Source organism: Triticum aestivum, chromosome 4A (assembly GCF_018294505.1).
Source record: "Triticum aestivum cultivar Chinese Spring chromosome 4A, IWGSC CS RefSeq v2.1, whole genome shotgun sequence".
Taxonomy (NCBI): Eukaryota; Viridiplantae; Streptophyta; class Magnoliopsida; order Poales; family Poaceae; genus Triticum; species Triticum aestivum.
Window position 1 is genome coordinate 708,652,857 of NC_057803.1, and position 21,001 is coordinate 708,673,857.

The window sequence follows — 21,001 nt, forward strand, 5'->3', positions numbered from 1 at the left end:
CTGTGCTCAGAACGGACAACGGAAAGAACCGGTGGAACCCGAACGGATGCAAGTTTTAAAAAACATGCAGATGAAATACAGATGATGATATGGCAAAAAGCAACACGCAAGCAAATGATATGGCAACTACGACGAATAGCTGGAAGAGACTTGGCGCATCGAATCCGGGGCGTTACAAAGTCGCTAACAAAATAAATCCAAGGAATGCATGAAGTTAATTATAATATGTTATTCCCGCAGTAAAAGAACTATCTAGGGAGGTAAGTCAAGCTAGTTAATTGCCATCAAAGAAAGTGTTGTTAACATAATCTAGTGTATGATTTTTTAAATCTAGTGTGCTGTAGCGGTATAGCAGTTGCATAGAGTAAGTTATTTTGTAACAATTGGCCTGGTAGTTCTTCGTGCCTCCAATGATCATGATAGCCATGGAACAGTGGACACGACTCACAAATCGCTCATCATAATTAGTTTAAGGTTTAAGAGGTATGAGTTGCACCTTCCTCACCTTAAAAAACAGCCTAACTAACTGTAGTGCTCATATGTTATGTACCTCGGTATCATACTTGCTACATGTTTTCATTTCTTTTCCATGTTTCTTGGTGTGTTAGGCTCTCTATATAACCTCTCATATTTTGTAGTTGATGTTTGCAAGATCCACTTAGATCTTTGATTGCTTACTCGGAAATCAGAATGCAGCTTTTATCTACCACGCATCATCTATTAAGCTAGGGTAAAACTGTTGTTTCGTCATGGCATCGGTGTAGATATTAGAGGAAACTGACCAGTTCATATGCTGCCTTCCATTCCATGACTCATATCTTCAATGGGTTTTCAAAACCTTGAAGCAGGAGGGGCCTATGTATATTTTGTTTTCCTAGGAATGATTCTTAAATATGTCAAGGGTTCGTATCAATACCTAAAATTGAGTTAATTAACAGGCTTCTCCGTATAGCCGGAGGGGGCTATCCTGGATTGAGAGTTGCGGTCCAGCTTGCTCAATGTGGCGTAGTAAGATGACAAGTCGATGTACTAAGGACTAAGAATTATACAAGTTTAATATATAGACTTAGCCTTCTCGCTAGAAAAAAAGGAAAAAAGTAGCCAGTCGGGCAAAAGAATCAACCAGTGCAGTGTCAACAGGATGAGCACAATGTATTCATCCTTTCCCTCGATCCACCGATTGCATTGGATCATTGCAACATAAGTTCGTCGAGATATTTTGTTTTTGAAAGAAAATCCATCCTTGTTCATATAGTAAAATGTTAAATAAAAGGTTCACTTGGAGAAAGAAAATGTAGTACAGTACAAGCAGGCGAGCTACCTACTGAAGCGAGTGGAAGCTCGTGGAGGGATATTTTTCTCCCCTTCGAGCAGCTGAGCTACGCTCCCCACCCCTCCCTGTCCACTCGCGCCTCCTTCTCCCGCTCCGCTCGCGTCGCGCCGTGCGCGGCGGGTAAATGGCCACGGCGGCGCTCCGCTTCCCGCCCTGCCTCTCCTCGCGCGCCGCGCCTACCACCACCGCCGCCACCTGCACCCGGAGGACGGCGTCAGCCACCCTCAGGGTCGCCGCGCAGCCCGAGTCCGCCTCCGCCTCTGCCCCCACCTCCACGCCCGACGCGCCGCCGGAGTTCTCGCCTCCGGCAGGGTTCGCGCCTCCGGTGCCCAAGCGCTTCGCGGTCAAGGATGGCCAGCTCGCCAGCGTCGCCGGCGCGGCCCTCGCCCTGCCTTTCCGCCTCGGCACCGGCCTCTTCGTCCTAGGGTTCGTCCCCTCCAATCCTTCTCCAGTTGGGCTTGTAAGATGCAAATCTGTTCCGATTAAGAACCACAGTGGAATCTGTCCAAATGAGCTGCTACTGCTTCAGCAATTAGCAATGTGTAGTTACTTCGATGTCAATAATTAGTACTCGTAGTAATTAGCAACGTGTAGTTACTTTGGTGTCAATAATTAGCAGTGCCTGGTTAATTTGGTGTCAGTGATCCGCGAAAATTAGCTCAGTACCGTCGCCGGCGAAGAAATGCGAATGGGAAATTCCTCTTCAGTTTGAAGATTTCGTCTCACATTGAGCTGTATTCATATCTAGTGGTCGGTTTCTCATTTCTATGTGCCTGCGATGTGCAGATACTCGGTATCACTAGTCTCCGCTGACAAAATACCCCCAGACCAATACTCTCTGGAATTTCTAGGTGAATTTCTCTAATTCCCCATTTTTGCTAGCTAAGATCATTTTATTTTACTTGTTCAGTGCCTATTATGTTTCAATTTAAAGGAGTAGTACACAAATACATTTGTTTCTTATTTAAGGTCTGAAGGTGAAGGAGACCTCAAAGATAGATCAGTGCCGTCGACCAGAAAAACCTATCGAGATATACGAGTTTGAAGGGTATGAGTTTTCTTTCAATTGAGATTCGTAACTTTCCATTGAGAAAAATGATGGTCCTGCATATCTATAATTGGACATGCTTTTTTATATATACCAAGGGCTAATATTTTTCTTTGCTTCTGATTCTTGGCTTCACTTATTGGTGTATTCTGGCTAAAACTTTCAGATGTCCATTTTGTCGAAAGGTGAATGTCCTTTTAGTTTACTGCATCTGCATTTTGTAGTTGTCATTTTCCATGTTTGGAAAATCTCGGTGTTTATGGTTGCCATGTACAATTTTCAGGTGAGAGAGATGGTATCCGTGTTGGACCTTGATGTTTTATTTTACCCCTGTCCTCAAAAGGGGCCAACATTTCGTCCAAAGGTTTTAGAGATGGGTGGGAAGAAACAGTTCCCTTACATGGTATGCAAGAATTCCTCACCAGTTCTATGGTTTGTTAGGTTATATGTGATCGCTACCATTTCCAATTTTACATATCTCTCTAATGTAGTTTCTGAATTATGTTCGACAAACAAGCATGAGCCCAGCAGAATCACCATTAACTAATACTCACTATGTTCCGAAATGTAAGAAGTTCTTGGTTTATTCTAAGTCAATATTCTTCATGTTTGACCAACTTTATAGAGAATTGTACTAACATCTACATTCTACAATATCAACTTAGTATCATTAAATCCATTATGAAATATGTTTTATAATATACTCACTTGGTGTTGTACTGTTGTGAATGTTGATGTATCTTTCTATAAATTTGGTTAAACTTGATACAGGTTGACTTAGGACAAAGATAGAACTTCTTAGATTTTGTAATAGAGGGGGTATTAATATTTCTGAACTTCTTGTTTCCTGGCAAAATGGGTTTTTTGTCATATTTTTGCAGTCTTATGCTGCAATGCCATGCGTTTTGTCATTCATTAGTAAGCAGACATGTTATGATTTGTCATACTGTTGCAGTTCTCTGCTGCAATGTGTTTTGCCATTAACTAGTAAGCAGACATCGGGTGTTTTGTCATGTTGTTGCAGACTTCTGCTGCAATGTGTTTTGCAGTTATTAGTCAAAACCGTTAGTTCTTCTATGTTGCCTAAAAAATGCTGTGTGAAAGCAAAATTATATCTTCATTTAAGATAATCATATGTTGCAGGTGGATCCAAACACCGGAGTTGCCATGTATGAATCAGATGCCATTATAAAATACCTTGCGGACACATACGGTTTGTATCTCATCATTTATTTTACCAGACCTTGCTTGCCCTGTTCCTCACAGGGTCCTTCCTGTTAGCTCCTTCTCTGTGTTTGTCTTTCAGGTGATGGAACTGTCCCGATTATGCTATCGCTTGGTCTATTTACGGTAAGTAATTAAGTATTCCATAATCCAAAAGTATAGACTATGTTCAGAAGCACATCACCGTTTATTTATACGCGATCTTTATTTACCATATGTTCATGATTTTGTTACTGTTTGACTTAAGTATGATGGTTCAATATTAGTTAGTAATCAGTTGTGCAAAAGCTGATGCTTTATGGCTTATTTTGTAGACAATAACAGCAGGGCTTGCTATGATTTGGCGTGTATGGAAGGTAGATTGCCAGTAAACCATATAAGCATGTATACAGTATGTGCCCTCTGAATGTTTTTGCTCAAACCGGGCTGACCCATATTGTTTGCAGGGATCTTCCTACACTGTTTCAAAGCTTCCACCCCAGCCGATAGAGATCTGGGCATACGAGGTTTAATTCTTCTCTGATGCCCATCCATAGCATCTGGGGTCATTATTTCCTTTTTGTTCCCGTGTGGTACCAGTTCGAGAACCTGATGAGCACATGTTTTGTCATCAGGGATCTCCTTTCTGTAAAATAGCACGAGAGGCCCTTGTTGAATTGGAGTTGCCACACCTGCTACACAGGTATTCGATATTGGAAACTTCACGAAAAATCTGTAAATAGAAGCTAAATACTCAGCCATCATAGGATCTACTTTTTATATATGCCATAAGTGCAGTATCTTGTTGACACAATACATCCTTGTAGCGTCAAACATTGGAATTAACTTTTACTTTTTTGCTGCAGTTGTGCTCGTGGCAGCCCCAAGCGACAGGAAATTTTCAAGAAACATGGCCTTTTCCAGGTCTGGAACCTTGTGAACATGCTGTTGCTAAACCTTTGCTTTCGCATGGCCTAGTAGTGTGTGACATTTATCATATTGTCTTTGCAGGCGCCTTATATCGAGGATCCTAACACGGGGGTCAAGATGTTCGAAAGCGCTGAGATCGTAGAGTACCTAAGGGCAACATATTCACTCTATCCTCAGTACCAAAATCTCTGAAGTGTCGATATATAGTATGGATTTAGAATATATTCTTTACAATAAGCCGCCGAGTCCCAAATGCAGTGTAAAAGTTGTATTCATCCACTTGCTATGATGGCGACCTGGGGTTATATGGTAGAGAAGGAAGAACCAGGCCAAGTATTGTTGAGTACCGTCAAATGTTACCCTTGAGATTTTTTATGGTTGTGCGAAACCATGTGGAGATGAAATTTTGTAGCACGGGAACATGTTGGATTTATGATGCAAAGGAAGACATATGTAATGTGTAAAATCATACATATGCAAATAAGGTAGTATTCCCTCCGTTTTTAAATATCGTTTTTAAATATAAGACCTTTCAGAGATTTCAATACAAACTACATATAGATATATAGATGCATTTTAGAGTGTAGATTGACACATTTTGCTTCGTATGCAGTTTGTATTGAAATCTCTAAAAAGTCTTATATTTAGGAACGAAGGGAGTAGAAACTAGAAATACTTATTTTTTTGGAGAGAGAAACTAGAAATACTTGTTTTGTAGAGAAACTAGAAATTGAACATATAAAGGATGAGCTAGTGCATGCGCCCAACTAGTGGCACCAGCCACGTCTCCTTTTATTCATCTATGAGTAGTGCGTGCATAGTGCGTGCATTGCTGTAGCGACGAGCGAAGGGATAAGGTCCTGAGCGCCGCATCCAGCATCCTCTCCTCTCCCTTTCCCCTCGCTCGCTTCCCCCTCCTGAGGCCCGCAGATCCCTAGTACTTTGAAGAGACGAGATCCATAAATTACAGTGAATAATGCTGAATGTTTTATTGGAAAAGGGAAATAGAGGTTAGGCAATACTCGAGTCCAACATTATACTATAAAGTTGTAATCTAATAACAAGTAAGATCAACAAATAATTAGGGGGTGACATGATAAAATTATCAACAAATAATTTGAATTGCCAAAACGTCATATATTTAGGAACAGCAGGAGTATATGGTAATACAAGATAAAACTAGCCGCACAAATGCGCGAGCCATATGGCCCACACCGCAGATTATTAATTTGACAAGTATGATAGTTTTGCACTAGTACAACTTACTACTCCTCCGTCCCGAATTACTTGTTACAGAAATGGATGTATCTAGACGTATATTTAGCTCTAGATACACCAATTTCTACCCTTTTTAGTGACAAGAAATTCAGGACGGAGGGAGTATATATAAAATCAAGTCTAAGAATGATCATCCAGATATTGTGACAGACCACGGAAAAATCCTGGCACATGCTACACGGATGATAGATTTTGCGTCATAAGTAATAATCCAATTAGCAGTATAGCTCATGAGTTGTACATGTTATTTGGTGTCATACTTGTGGCATGCTTCCCAAGTTTCTTCAGCTGCATTGAGCACAATATATACCCTCTCATATTTCACCATATTCACTCATGTTTGCACTATCCAGCCCTCTGCTTATTTAGCCAGGAATTTAAGATTCAAGTTCAGGTACCAACCATCACATTGATGATCTAGGTATCATATCTAGAATATAATTTTTGTGGTGTGATGTGACTGCAAGTTGAGATATTAGATGGAACTGAGGTATCTAGGCAGTCGCGACCCACCAAAAGTCCTGTTGCCTAGGTTTCTTGCCCCCAGGCTGGATGTTCTTGAGGGCCAACCCAACCGTTTTATTATGTTTAACATGCTGGACAGTGTAACCTGGGTGGACAGCCACCATTGCTCTTTGCGATGATGACTTATACGCCCAAGGGTTTCAATAACACTTATAGGCGGCGGAACCACTTCAAAATGTTCAATCCTATTGTGCCAAGGTCCACCAAATTGCCCATTGGCCACTATTACCCGGAGCTACTACCTCCGTATGCAAAGGGCAATGCAAGATCACACGAAGAGCTCTATAACCTAGTTCCCTTGGGTATAGTTGCCGTCAGACGCGCATTTAGGACATTAGCGTATGTCACACCACGCGAGTGTGGCGGACCTTAGATCCGTGTTGTCACCTTAATAGTCATGTTCTATGAAGGGCAGTGCTTTGATAAGCTCAACACAAGACTCAAGAATCAGTGGGATAGACCAGGAGCAATCTACATGCTCCATGATATGGACAGACCGTGTTAAACACACACATCCATGAAGAAAATAATCTTTACATTGCACTGCATTATGTGTGATCCTAGTATGCTTTTTAATCGAAAATCCAGTGTGTGTATAAACTGAATTTGAAGCCTTTTTTTAGAAGTATTTAATAATTTCCATGACATCCAATCCAAGTTGCTGAGAAACAAAACTTTGGCCGGTAAGGAGTTGGCCACTACTTGGCTGCCCCCGTAGTTCAGAAAACAGATCGGGTGCCCAGCGTTTGTGAGTCTTAACCACGTAAAGGTTAAGCAGTCCTAAATAGTGAGGCAAGTTCGGTTCTGTTCACAGTTGGGCAACCATTATGGCGTTATCATCCTCACACGCTCTATCAACTGTCCAAAAAAAAGGTAGAACATGTATTGTATATATCTATATATCCCGCTCCCCAAAACAAACCTAACTAACGCTACTACTCATACCTTGTGCACCTTAGTGTCATACTTCTCGCCTCACATGGATCACCTTACTGAGCACCACCATCACTAAAAAAGGAGAGAGACACGAGAACAATACACATTACCATTATAGTACTTTGCATATTTATTTGACCATTAAATTGAGAGAATCACATTAGTTATATTAGTTGTATTCACCCACTTGCTATGGTGCCCGTGAATTGTCCCACTTGAGATTTTTTTTATGGTGACCTGAAACTATACGGATATGAAAGTTTGTAGCATGGGAAACATGTCAAATTTATGATGCAAAGAAGTACATATGTAGTATGTAGCACCGGATACTTTATTGGAAGAAGGAAGTAAAGACGATAAACGAACATGATGATTTGAGTTGGCAATACTCATGTCCAACATTTTATAGATCAATGCAAAACCAAACAGAACATTGGCTAACTAATGATTGCCGGAACGAAGCAAAATAGTAGAATGATGAACGTGCAAGATGGTGGTGAAGACTCGACGTAGTGAGGCGGCATGCCAGTCTATGGGCGAGTGGGGAGCACAAGGTGCGGGGGTGGAGGGCCGGAAGGTGCGTAGTGGTTCCGGCCGCCTGTTGAAAGCGCGAGACGAGTGAGAGTGACATTGAGGAAGGTTGTGTACAGTGGCATTATATTAACAATTCTACATACGATAACTGATGAAGTGAAAGAATGCGAAGTAAACAGGGGGCATGATTAAGCTAATTGATGATCTCTTAATAAGAAATAGAAGCCTATGTCATGTACCAGATGTCTTCTGTCATTAATTTTTTCTAGATTAATTTTAGTCACCCATTTAAGATCATGCAACTATTAATTGCTAGAGATAATACATACTGTAGCATGTTATTTTCGCTTCTTTAGAAGACTTAAATACATAACAGAAGACCGCCTTATCAACCATTGCACATGTCCTTAGGAGGACGATACTTAGACATTTTCTATGTGGAAAGCCAGCATGTGTGCCATGGCTTTCCTACAAACACATGACCTATAGACCATATAGAACCGATGTTTTTCATACTAGTCAAATTGGAATAAAATATAAAAAATGACTTCAACAGTTCACGGATGATATTATGCTATAATGCTTTCGATATTGAATTTGAAAAAAGAAGATCATGCAGATAGTGTCGACTGCATGAAAAAAATCATGGGACATGCTACCCGGATGGATAGATAGATTTGGAAGAAAAAAGAAGTCCAATAAATAATAGCAGCTCATCAGTTGTACATGGTTCTTGGTGTCATACTTGCTACATGATTGCCAAGTTCTTCGGTGGTGTTGGGGTCAATATATATATCCTGCATATTTCACTATATTTATTCATATTTGAGCTATCCTGCCCTCTGTTTCTATTTCTGCGAGGCTGCCATGAGCTTATATAGCCAGGAATCTAGATGTGATTTTTGTCTAGCACACAACAGTTTGATTCAGCTGGTATCTTGTCTACACCAAATATTTTGTCGTGTGATAGGGCAGAAGTTGAGATATTAAAGAAAACTGACCAGCTCATGTATTCCGCTTTGACTCCACCTTCAAGGTTCAGGGCTGCACTCGCCTCGCATCGTATGTTGCCGCAAGCTTCGTCAACATGCTTTCGAAGGCTTGGGCCGCCATGATTGTCCCGTTTGTTAGAGTAATCTAAACCTATTGGCGCAAGTTAGGACACATGTTGTGTCATGATAGTTAATTAGTGAGTCCGGCTAGGATTAGTGATCAGACCCGTGTCCTGTGCTAGTAATAGTTTAGGTCAGATTGTTCTGTGTACTAGTCTAGGCTAAGTTTAGTTATTGTCCGAGTGGAGTTGGAGTACGCATAGGTTTAGATTGGTATATTTGGTCGGCTGGCTGTGCATATATATATGCACATCACGCTATGAAATTTTGTAACACCGTGGTGAAAACAAGAAAAATAAAGAGAGAAAAAAGAATGCATGTGCCTTTGGCCATAAATTTTCTGTGCACGTGTTCGTCTTGATCTGATGTGATTAATCCAAAGGGCGGATTTCCAACACCGTTCAACATCTCCAATGACTCCCCAGATGTCGTGCTGGTGCCCACGCAGATGGCATCGGCAACGCCATCCTGCAGCCCGACCCTCTACAGTTCCTCCTGGGTTTGGGTGTGCTATGCGGTGTCAACCCAACAAACCTGTTCACCCTCTCTGCACATGATCCGTCAACCTCCATTGACTCTTTCCGTTTCTCCCTTCCATGTAACACCTCTCTCCTTAGCAGCACCTGGAGTCGTGGTGGTCTTTCGATCAGTCTCGAAATTCTGGACTCGAAAATTATGGGAAAAAACTGCTATTTCGATGGTTCTGAAATAGACAGGGGACTGATTACGACCATCTATCTGAATTTAATAACAACAATCTTTTGAGGCACCCAGACATATAAAGAGCGATAAATTAAAACCGAGTTCATGGAGATACCTTCCCGCTCCTCCCCTGTCCACTCGCTCGCTCCAGCGGCAGCTTTCTTCTTGCGCACCACGTGCCGCGGGCGGATGCATGGCTGCGGCGGCCTCCCCTCCCACCTATGCTCCCCTCGTGCATCGCACCCACGACCGGCACCTGGAGGATGGCATCAGTTAACCCGAGGGTCACCATGCAGCCCGCCTCCGCCTCCGACTGCAACGAGCCCCCGGAGTTCTCACCGCCAGCCGGGTTAGTGCCCCCGGTGCCCAGACGCATCACGGTCAAGGATAGCCAGCTCGGCAGCATCGTCGGCGTGTTCCTCGTCCTGCATTTCCGCCTCGGCACCGGCCTCTTTGTCGTACGGTTCACCCCCTTGGATCATCTTCCATCCGGGCTTGAAATTGAGCACCACAAGGGCTGATAATTTTCTCTGATTTATTCTTCGCTTCAATTGTTGGTGTATTCTGGCTAAAACTTTCAGCTGTCCGTTTTGTTGAAAGGTGAATATCTTTTATGTTTGCAGTAAAATAATACCTTAATTAATTTATTAGTTCAATCGTATGGTGACTAAAAATAAACAAGGGGAGGTGAAACTTGCAGATTAAAAAATTAGACCTATCTCTGCCTAAACATGTGTTTTCACATGGAGAACTATACGTAGCATTATCAAGAGTTGCAATTAAGGGATGGACAAAGGGTAATAGTATATAAATAAATATTCTAAAGGCATGAAAAACACAATTTTAGTATAGTTCTTCCTCAATAAGATGTTGATACTGACCTTTTATTAGACGAGGATAAATAATGAAAATTTTGTATATTGCCTCCGTACCGGTGTATTAGTCATCTTAGGTTGTGCACCACGATCAAGATGGAAAAAAAGAGAGAGAACATGATGTTTATTTGCTAATTAATACCATTGCATGCAAAGAATTGACGCATGTTATGCTATGTAGTCTCAAGTCATTGAATGTCCACATGACACACGTCTCCTATTGGCCGATTTCTTTTTTCAAGACAAAAAACAGGGAACGAGGTGGGTAGTTAATGCACTGCACCTAAGTGTTTGGGATTATTTGGTTTTCATAATGTGACTTATGCACCGGTACATAGGGAATACTACAAACTATCTTCAAAATAATAACTAACATATCAGTGCTACCATGATATGGCATGATGGATATGGTCTACTGATATGCATAAGTAATGGAAACATGCATAAGCATTTGATGGAAACAACTCAGCCATACCTAACATTGACGCTTAATATTAACTGCTATGTGAGGGTCATTACATATTTGATAGCATGAATATGAATAGGGGTACGAGAGCTACTGCCAATATCAATCCCAAGTACAAATAAGGTTGATAGGCATAAACAATTTTTTTTGAGGGATAGGCATAAACAAATTAATATTTTCACTACCTTAATTACATCGGTTCAATGGTACAAACACAGGAATATGATAAGAAGAAGTTGGAAATGTGACATGAACAAGAGATGGAAAAACGTTGGACTTCTAGGCCAAAGTTAGCAGCTGCTATGGAGGAGGAAGATGAAGTGTCGGCCGGCCTTGACTCACTAATATGGATGTGTCTTATGGGGGATGAACTCAGTCTAGATCCAAGCTGGCTACAGGAGATGAGATCCATGCCCACAACGAATCAGCAATAGCACCGACGGTGCTCTTTGTTTACGTAGACATCAGCCGGCGACATCAATTTGGGAGTCAATGGAGAAATGGAGAGTGTCTTTGCTCTATTAGTAGCTGGACATCAGTCACCGGCAGCAATTGGGAGTCAACGCAGAAAGGAAGGAAAGGAGAAATGGTACAACAGGGATCAGGCAAGACCAGCCTCTGTGTGAAGACCGTGACAGATGCCTGAACGTTGTGTGCATCTACGTGGGCATGTTGAGCTAAAGATCAACTAACCATTCAAGTGAAAAAGATATTTTAGTACAAATAACACAAATAATCAACTATGAATTATAAAAAATAACTATAATTGATGTACATCATCTAGGGAAAAAAGTATAGTGGATATACGTATTTTTAGCGTAAATTAGGTAAGTTTGGGTGATGTAATTTTTTTTAAAAATAAATTTGTGCTAACATATAATTAATAGGAATATGAACAAAAAATATAATCGTTACAAAATAACCCATATTGACTCAAATGTCATGCATATGATACTTCTTGGGAAAATACTATATACTAAAAATAGGAAACTTTAATATGTCACAACGTGATTGTCAAGCGAGGCACACACCATTTACAAATCACTATAGCCACATTAAGCAAACCCGTGGATTTGAGCACGTACCACTAAAATAGTTGAGCAACAACATAGCCTCCCGAAACATTAAAGGGGTAACTCTTATATCATTAAAATCACCACTTCACGACCAACCCAAAGATCTGCTAAATATGAACTTATTGCAACCAAACTATATTAAGAGGGTGCTTGGATCCAAGGGACTATTAGTCTCTTTTAGAGGCTAAAGTTCCAAACACCCCTGACTAAAAAGAGGGTAGGACTAGTCTTGAGGCTAAAATTTTTTAGTCAGAGGAAACCTACTAAAATATGAAATAGTCCTCTCTCTCCTCATTTAACTTCTCTCTTTAAACACAAGTGAGTTCTGGATTGGAGGGTTTGGAGGATAATAAATGCTCATTAACTTGATTTTAGTCTCTTTAGTATATGGATCCAAGCATGGGTGATGCTAGCAAGTTTTAGTCTCACTACTTTTAGTCATGGGACTAAAACGTATCCAAGCACCCTCTAAATACTAGCCCGCGTGAAGAGCGGGCCACTTTGCTAGTTGTAAAAAAACAAAAAAAAAGGAGAAAAAGGGCACTGTCAAGGATACACATGTGTACTACAACATTAGCTAGATATTGATTCATGCACGTAGGTGCTCCTTCACGTACCCATCTATGCATGCATCGTGATCAAGTATACGATGATGACATGCATGGTCGTGGCCATGTGTGTGTACCGTGGTATGCATGTATCCAAATACTTGCACCGGTCGGATGGGCGCGCACGTACCCGAATACGTGTGTACCGGCCGGCCATGAGTGTCTATACGTGTCCGAATACCCGCGTACCTGGCCATGCTCAGATGCCTGGACACTCGCACGTTCGAAAAGGAACTGATCCACCTGCCGATACACAACTAGGTACATATGACGTATAGGCCATATGGGCCACCGTTTTTCATACTAGTTGTGGAAGGCAATGCAACTCTCGATGTATTGATCGGGTGCACGGTGCACGTATATATGGGTACAAGGGCAGCCCTCAGCCTCATCTATACAAGGAAACTAGAGGCGGGGCCGGTAGGAGATTATCCTAACAGATACATGCACAGATATGTTCAACATCCCCCCGCAGTCGATGCGTCACCAGTGACACATAGACTGGACCGGAACTCCTCGAATGTAGGCGTCGGTAACCCCTTTGTCATGACATCGGCAAACTGCTGGGCAGTGGGAACATGAAGAACGCGGACGCGCCCAAGAGCCACCTGCTCTCGCACGAAGTGAATGTCGAGCTCAATATGCTTCATGCGATGATGATGAACGGGGTTGGCGGAGAGGTAGACCGCAGAAACATTGTCGCAGTAGACAATGGTGGCCTTCTGGACGTCAAGAAACAACTCCTGGAGAAGCTGACGAAGCCACGAGCACTCGGCAACGGCATTGGCCACAACACGATACTCGGCCTCGGCACTGGAGCGGGATACCATAGGTTGTCGTTTAGACGACCACGATATGAGCGAGGGCCCCAGGTAGACGCAGTAGCCTGAAGTCGAGCGTCGGGTGTCCGGGCAGCCAGCCCAATCGGCGTCACTGTAGGCAACCAGGTCAATCGAGGGCGAGGCCGTCAATGTAAGGCCCAGAGCCGTGGTGCCGCGGATGTACCGAAGAATCCGCTTCACCAGGTTCCAGTGAGTGTCACGAGGGGCGTGCATGTGGAGACACACCTGCTGAACGGCGTACTGCAGGTCAGGCCGAGTGAGTGTCAAGTACTGGAGAGCGCCGACGATGGAGCGATAAAACGCTGCATCTGCCGCGGGGGAGCCGTCGAGCGCAGAGACCTTGGCCTTCGTGTCGATAGGCATGGGGACAGGCTTGCAGTTAAGCATGCCTGCCCGCTCAAGAAGGTCCTGTGCATACTGTTGCTGATGGAGAAAGAACCCATCGGCGCGTCGTACCACCTCAATGTCGAGGAAGTAGTGCAACGGGCCGAGGTCCTTAATGGCGAACTCAGCGCTGAGGCGAGCAGTATGCTGGCGAAGTAGCTCGGGCGAGGAAGCCATCAGGATGATGTCGTCGACGTAGAGGAGCAGGTAAGCGGTCGCCGGAGCCTGGTGGAAGACGAACAGCGAGGCGTCGGAGCGAGTAGCTTGAAACCCAAGCTGCTGCAAGAAGCCGACGATCCGCTGGTACCAGGCGCGAGGGGCCTGCTTCAACCCGTACAAAGAGCAGGAAAGCAGGCACACATGATCAGGCTGAGCCGCGTCGACGAAGCCGGCTGGCTGCTGATAGAACACCTGCTCCGAAAGATGGCCATGCAAGAATGCATTCGACACATCCATCTGATGCACCGGCCAGGCGCAAGAGACCGCGAGCTGAAGAACTGCGCGAATCGTGCCCGGTTTGACAACCGGGGCGAACGTGTCGGTGAAGTCGACTCCGGCGCGTTGCCGAAATCCACGGACCACCCACCGAGCCTTATAGCGCTCGAGAGACCCATCAGGACGAGTCTTATGCCGGAATACCCACTTGCCAGAGATGACGTTGGCATGGGGTGGCCGCGGGACAAGCTGCCAAGTGCGGTTGCGCACTAGCGCGTCGAACTCTTCCTGCATCACCGTGAGCCAGTGCAGGTCGCGAAGGGCGGCTCGAGCGGACAACGTGAGAGGTGACGGCGCAGACGTTGAGGCAGCGAGTAGGTACTCGTCCGCAGGATAACGGTTGCTGGGCCGGTGAATACCGGCGCGTGCACGTGTGACCATGTGGGTCTCCGGGGCTGCCGGCGGGGGCGGCGACGAGGCCGGCGAAGAGGCCGGCGAAGAGGCCGTCGAGGAGCCAGGGCCGGGCGCTGGAGAATCGCTCGCTGCCCGGGCTACGGACTCAACGGGAGTCGGTGGCGCTGTGGCTGCCAGCGAGGAAGCAACCGGACCGGTGGAGGCCGTCGAGGAACCCGGGTCAGGCGCAGGAGATGCGCTCGCTGACCGGGCTGCGGACTCAACGGGAGTTGGGGGCGCCGTGGCCGGTGCCGAGAGGTCTGGGTCCGTCGCCGTGGACCTAGAGTGCGGCCCAGGCGCAGCCGGGGCGCCATAGCCGGGAGGGGGCCTGCGCGCTGCAGGGGGCCCGAAGCCAGGAGGGGGCCCAAGCGCAAGGGAGCGGCCTCCGCGAGAGGCACCAGGGGGCGCGGGTGATGATGACGAATCAGCCGGCGGTGGTACTTGGTGAAAAGGAAAAGACCTCTCGTCGAAGTAAACGTGTCGTGAAGTGAAGACTCGGTGGGAAACCGGATCATAGCAGCGATAGCCTTTGGTGTTTGGTGGGTATCCGAGAAAGATGCATGCCATGGAGCGAGGTGCAAGTTTGTGAGGAGTGGTGGAGGCGATTAGGATAACAAAGACACAAAAAAACACGAAGATCATCATATGAGGGTGGGCTGCCGAAGAGGAGCTGATGTGGTGCATAGTTTCCACGAGCACGAGTTGGACGGACGTTGATGAGAAGAGAGGCGGTGGAGAGAGCATCCGGCCAAAACCGGGGCGGGACATTGGCATGGAAAAGAAGGGTGCGCACGCAGTCATTAAGTGTGCGAAGGATCCGTTCGGCGCGACCATTTTGTTGCGAGGTATACGGGCAAGTGAGACGAAGAATCGTGCCGTGTGTGGCAAGGAGGGTGCGAACCCCGACGTTGTCGAACTCCTTCCCGTTATCAGTCTGCAAGGCATGGATGGGACGCCCAAACTGCGTGGCGACATAGGAGTAAAAGGTGGTGAGAACGGAGAGTGCATCAGATTTTCTCCTCAACGGGAAGGTCCACACATAGTGCGAAAAATCATCAAGTATGACCAGATAGTATAAAAAACCCGTATTACTGGCAACAGGAGATGTCCACAAATCACTATGAATCAACTCAAATGGATACGACGCCACCAATGATGACGTCCTAAACGGAAGACGGATATGCTTACCAAGACGACAAGCATGACAAGTATGATCATCGGTTTTATTACACGTGAATGAAAAAGTCCTAAGAATGTGACGAAGGGTGGCTGGGTTCGGATGTCCCAACCGAGCATGCCAAAGGTCCACCGTGGCGGAGAGAGCGACCGGAGTGGATGTGGAAGTGTCGGTGGAGGTCACCTGGTAGAGGCCATCCGGGCTGTCACAACGGTGGAGCACCATCCGGGTACGGGCGTCCTTAACAGAAAAACCCACTTCATCAAATTCAACAGTTATAGGATTTTCACGTGTAAGAGAACGAACGGAACAAAGATTAGTGACTAACTCAGGTGAAACTAAGACATTAGACATATGAATGGGTGTAGAGTTAAACGGAAAAGAGGCATGACCCACATGAGTAATAGGAAGGGAAGACCCGTCCCCAACAGTAATACGGCATGCGCTGGAAACTGGAAATGCGGAGTTGAGGTTACCGGGGTTGGAATTCATGTGGGTGGTAGCCCCGGAGTCCATATACCAGTCACCGCCTCCGGTGTACGTGTTGGGTGTAGGAGCGGAGTGGAGCGCCGCAAGGAGGGCCGGGTCCCATGGGGCCGCCGGAAGGGCGGCGGCCGCGACCGGAGGGGCGGTGTAGCCACCCGGGGCAGCGTAACCACCCGGAGCAGCGTAGCCGCCAGGCACGGTGTACGGAGGAGCCGCGGCGGGATAGCCGCCCGGGGCGGTGAGGAGTGCCTGATGCGCACCGGGACGGGGGCCCGCGGCACGGGCATCGTGTACGCGTGGACCACCCCCGTCCAAGGGTTGGTCGCGGCGGCCCATGGGGCCGGGGGTAGCTGCTGCTGCTGCGGCTGGCGGGTGCCCCCCCTCCCCCCCCCCCCGCGCCGTGCTGCTGCTGCTGCTTCTTGCCGTGGCGCCTCCTGCGGCAACGATCAAGGGCAGGGGGCGGCGGCTGGTAGACGGGCGCCGGAGGCGCCTGGAAGTAGGAGGCCGGCGACGGCGGCGGCGCGGTGGGGGGAGCGGCGCGGGAGGTACCCGCCGCGAGAGCTGTGTGCGTGGCACGGGACTTCACCATCTTCATCCTCCTCTCCTCCAACCGAAGATAAGCCACAACCCTAGGAAAGGTCGGGTCCGGGAGGAACGTAAGGTTGGAGGCCGCGTTGCTGAACTCCTCGTTCAGGCCGGCGGTAAGCGTGCTGAGAAGGAGGTCGTCGAAGACCCGCTCCCCGAGGTCGCGGAGTTCGTCAGCGAGTTTCTTGAGGCGCATGCAATAATCGTCAATGGACCAGTCAAGCTGATGGCACCCAAAAAATTCCTGCTGAAGAAAGATGCGGCGCTGGAGGGCGTTGTCGAGGAAGAGCCCGTTCAGCTTCGCCCACACCATCTGCGCGTCGTCAGTGTCGCAAACAATGGTGTGGAAGATGTCCTTGGAGATGGTTTGGTACAATCAACGAGTGATGGTGGCGTCAATGGTCAGCCAGTCGTCGTCCGCGTACATGAGACCGGAGTCAACGGAGCCATCAACGTGATCGATGAGGTGGTATTCACGGAAGACGAGGGAGAAGTAGGTTTTCCATGCGTAATATGTGGAGGTGGCGTAGTCGAGCACGACGGGGACGCGGGCGAAGATGTCCAGATCGCGGACAACCTTGACGGGAGGAGGGGCCGGACCCTCGAAGGGGTTGGAGGGGAGGGAGGCGGCGGAGTGAGGAGAGGCCATGGGTGGCGCGGCGACCGAGGGGAGGGGTGGCGGCGCGGGTGTGGTGGCTCGGGAGGGGATGGAGGCGGCTCGGGAGGGAGGCGGGTGTGGCGGCTCGGGAGAGGAGGCGACGCGGGGAGGGAGGAGGGGTGGATCGGGAAGGAGGGAGGGGAGGGAGGCGCGCGCGGCGGCGGAAGGGTGCGACGGCGGCGCGGGTGGATGGCGGCGGCGGCGGCAGCAAGGAGCTGCGGCGGCGGCGGCTAGGAGCGGAAGCTAGTGTTGGATCCAAAAAAAACTGATACCATGTGGAAGGCAATGCAACTCTCGATGTATTGATCGGGTGTACGGTGCACATATATATGGGTACAAGGGCAGCCCTCAGCCTCATCTATACAAGGAAACTAGAGGCGGGGCCGATAGAAGATTATCCTAACAGATACATGCACAGATATGTTCAACACTAGTCAAATCGGAAGCAATTAAAAAATGAGTTCGACAGTACATGGATGATATTATGCTGGAGTATAATGCTTTCAATAGTTATTTTTTTTAAAAAAACATCATCTAGATAGTGTGTGTCACATGCTACACGGATGGATAGATAGATTTGGAGGAAAAAAAGTCCAATAAATAATAGCAGCTCATTAGTTGTACATGTTACTTGGTGTCATACTTCCTACATGATTGCCAAGTTCTTCGGTGCTGTTTGGCTCAATATATATAGCTTGCATATTTCACTATATCTATTCATATTTGGGCAACCCATCCCTCTGTTTCTATTTCTGCGGGGCTGCCATGAGCTTATATAGCAAGGAATCTAGATGTGATTTCTGTTTAGCACACAACAGTTTGATTGAGCTGGGTATCATGTCTACGCCAAATATTTTGTCGTGTCACAGGGCAGAAGTTTGTATTCCTCTTTGGCTCCACCTTCAAGGTTCAGGGCTACACACGCGCCTCGCATCGTATGTTGCCGCAAGCTTAGTCAACATGCTTTCGAAGGCTTGGGCCGCCATGATTGTCCCGTTCAACATCTCCAATGACTCCCAGATGGTGCCCACGCAGATGGTGCCCACGCAGATGGCATCGGAGACGCCACCCAGCAGCCCAACCCTCTACACTTCCTCCTGGGTTTGGGTGTGTTGTGCGGTGTCAACCCAATAAACCTGTTCACCCTCTCTGCCACGTGATCTGGCAACCTCCATCAACTCTTTTTTGCTTCCCCCGTCCATGCAACGCCCCACTCCTTAGCAGCACTTGGAGTCGAGGTGGTCTTTCGATCAGTTCCAAAATTCTGGACTCAAAACATTGCCAATCGTGCAGAAAATTATGGGAAAGAACATCTATTTGGATCAGTTCTGAAATTGACACGGAACTGATTAAAACCATCTTTCTGAATTTAATAACAACAATCTTTCTGAATTTAAACCGAGCTCGTGGAGATACCTTCCCGCTCCGCTCCTGTCCACTCGCTCGCTCCGGCGGCAGCTTCCTCCTCCCGCAACACGTGCCGCGGGCGGATGCATGGTCGCCGCGGCCTCTGCTCTCCTCGCGCATGGCATCCACGACTGGCACCTGGAGGACCGTGTCAGCTAACCCGAGGTCGCCATGCAGCCTGACTCCGTCTCCGCCTCCGACGAGCCGCGGTAGTTCTCACCGCCAGCCGGGTTGGTGCCCCGGTGCCCAGGCGCTTCGCTGTCAAGGATAACCAGCTCTGCAGCGTCGCTGGCGCGTCCCCTCGCCCTTCCTTTCTGCCTCGGCACCGGCCACTTTTTCATAGGGTTCTTCCCCTTGGATCCTCTTCCAGCTGGGTTTAAAATTGAGCAACACAAGGGCTGATAATTTTCTCTGTCTCTAATTTATTCTTTGCTTCAATTGTTGGTGTATTCTGGCTAAAACTTTCAGCTGTCCGTTTTGTTGAATGGTGAATATCTTTTATGTTTGCTACAACTGCATTTTTTAGCTGACTATTTCTTGCATGGACAATCTTGGTGTTTACTATTGCCATTTAAAATTTTCAGGTGAGAGAAGCCAACATTTCGTCCAACGGTTTTAGAAACGGGAGGGGAGAAACAGTTCCCTTATATGGTATGCAAGAATTTCCTTACCAATTCTGTGGGTTCGTAGGTGATATCTGTCGTTGCTGTATCAAATTTTATGTTTCTTTCTAATGTAATATCTGAATCATATTTGACCAACAAGCATGATCTTCATACACTGTTTCAAAGCTTCCAACCCAGCCGATAGAGATCTGGGCTTACGAGGTCTAATTCTTTGCTTTTTGTTTTCGTGTGGTACCAGTCCCAGAACCTGACCAGTACATGTTTTGTCGCCAGGGATCTCCTTTCTGTAAAATAGCACTAGGGGCCCTTGTTGAATTGGAGTTGCCACACCTGCTACACAGGTATTCGATATTGGAAACTTCACGACACATCTGTAAATAGATAGCTAAATACTCTGCCATCATAAGATCTACTTTTTATATATGCCATAAGTGCAGTATCTTGTTGACACAATACATCTTTGTAGCGTCAAACAACATTGGAATTAACTTTTCCTTTGTTGCTGCAGTTGTGCTCGTGGCAGCCCCAAGCGACCGGAATTTTTCAAGAAACATGGCCTTTTCCAGGTCTGGAACCTTGTGATTCATGCTGTTGCTAAACCTTTGCATTCACATGGCTTAGTAGTGTGTGACATTTATCGTATTGTCTTTGCAGGCGCCTTATATCGAGGATCCTAACACGGGGGTCAAGATGTTCGAAAGCGCTGAGATCGTAGAGTACCTAAGGGCAACGTATTCACTCTATCCTCAGTACCAAAATCTCTGAAGTGTCGATATATAGTATGAATTCAGAATATATTCTTTACAATAAACCGCCGAGTCCCAAATGCAGTGTAAAAGTTGTATTCATCCACTTGCTATGATGGCAACCTGGGGTTATATGGTAGAGAAGGAAGAACCAGGCCAAGTATTCTTGAGTACCGTCAAATGTTACCCTTGAGATTTTTTATGGTTGTGCGAAACCATGTGGAGATGAAATTTTGTAGCACGGGGAACATGTTGGATTTATGATGCAAAGGAAGACATATGTAATGTGTAAAATCATACATATGCAAATAAGGTAGTATTCCCTCCATTTTTAAATATGGTTTTTAAATATAAGACCTTTCAGAGATTTCAATACAAACTACATATAGATATATATAGATGCATTTTAGAGTGTAGATTCACACATTTTGCTTCGTATGTAGTTTGTATTGGAATCTCTAAAAGGTCTTATATTTAGGAACGAAGGGAGTAGAAACTAGAAATACTTATTTTTTTGCAGAGAGAAACTAGAAATACTTGTTTTGTAGAGAAACTAGAAATTGAACATATAAAGGA

The 21,001-nt window shown here is 46.3% G+C and overlaps 1 protein-coding gene and 2 pseudogenes across 1 annotated transcript; all 3 read left to right on the forward strand.

Moving 5' to 3' along the window:
• Positions 1-1,337: 1,337 nt before the first annotated feature.
• Positions 1,338-5,012, forward strand: LOC123088268 (uncharacterized). Its single transcript, XM_044510465.1, has 12 exons — positions 1,338-1,759; positions 2,120-2,184; positions 2,303-2,381; positions 2,548-2,566; positions 2,665-2,784; positions 3,525-3,594; positions 3,688-3,731; positions 3,920-3,961; positions 4,052-4,111; positions 4,220-4,287; positions 4,451-4,508; positions 4,596-5,012. The coding sequence occupies exons 1-12, from the start codon at positions 1,458-1,460 to the stop codon at positions 4,704-4,706; spliced, it is 1,038 nt and encodes a 345-aa protein (XP_044366400.1). The 5' UTR covers positions 1,338-1,457; the 3' UTR covers positions 4,707-5,012.
• Positions 5,013-6,271: 1,259 nt separating this feature from the next.
• Positions 6,272-6,822, forward strand: LOC123084355 (uncharacterized; annotated as a pseudogene).
• An 11,808-nt stretch (positions 6,823-18,630) lies between these two features.
• On the forward strand, positions 18,631-20,627 carry LOC123084356 (uncharacterized; annotated as a pseudogene).
• Positions 20,628-21,001: the final 374 nt, after the last annotated feature.

Coding starts and splice junctions, on each gene's coding strand:
- LOC123088268 (XM_044510465.1), top strand. CDS start 1,458: ATGGCCACGGCGGCGCTCCGCTTCCCGCCCTGCCTCTCCTCGCGCGCC. Junction 2,785..3,524: donor AGAAACAGTTCCCTTACATG/GTATGCAAGAAT, acceptor CATATGTTGCAG/GTGGATCCAAACACCGGAGT. Junction 4,288..4,450: donor TTGCCACACCTGCTACACAG/GTATTCGATATT, acceptor TTTTTGCTGCAG/TTGTGCTCGTGGCAGCCCCA.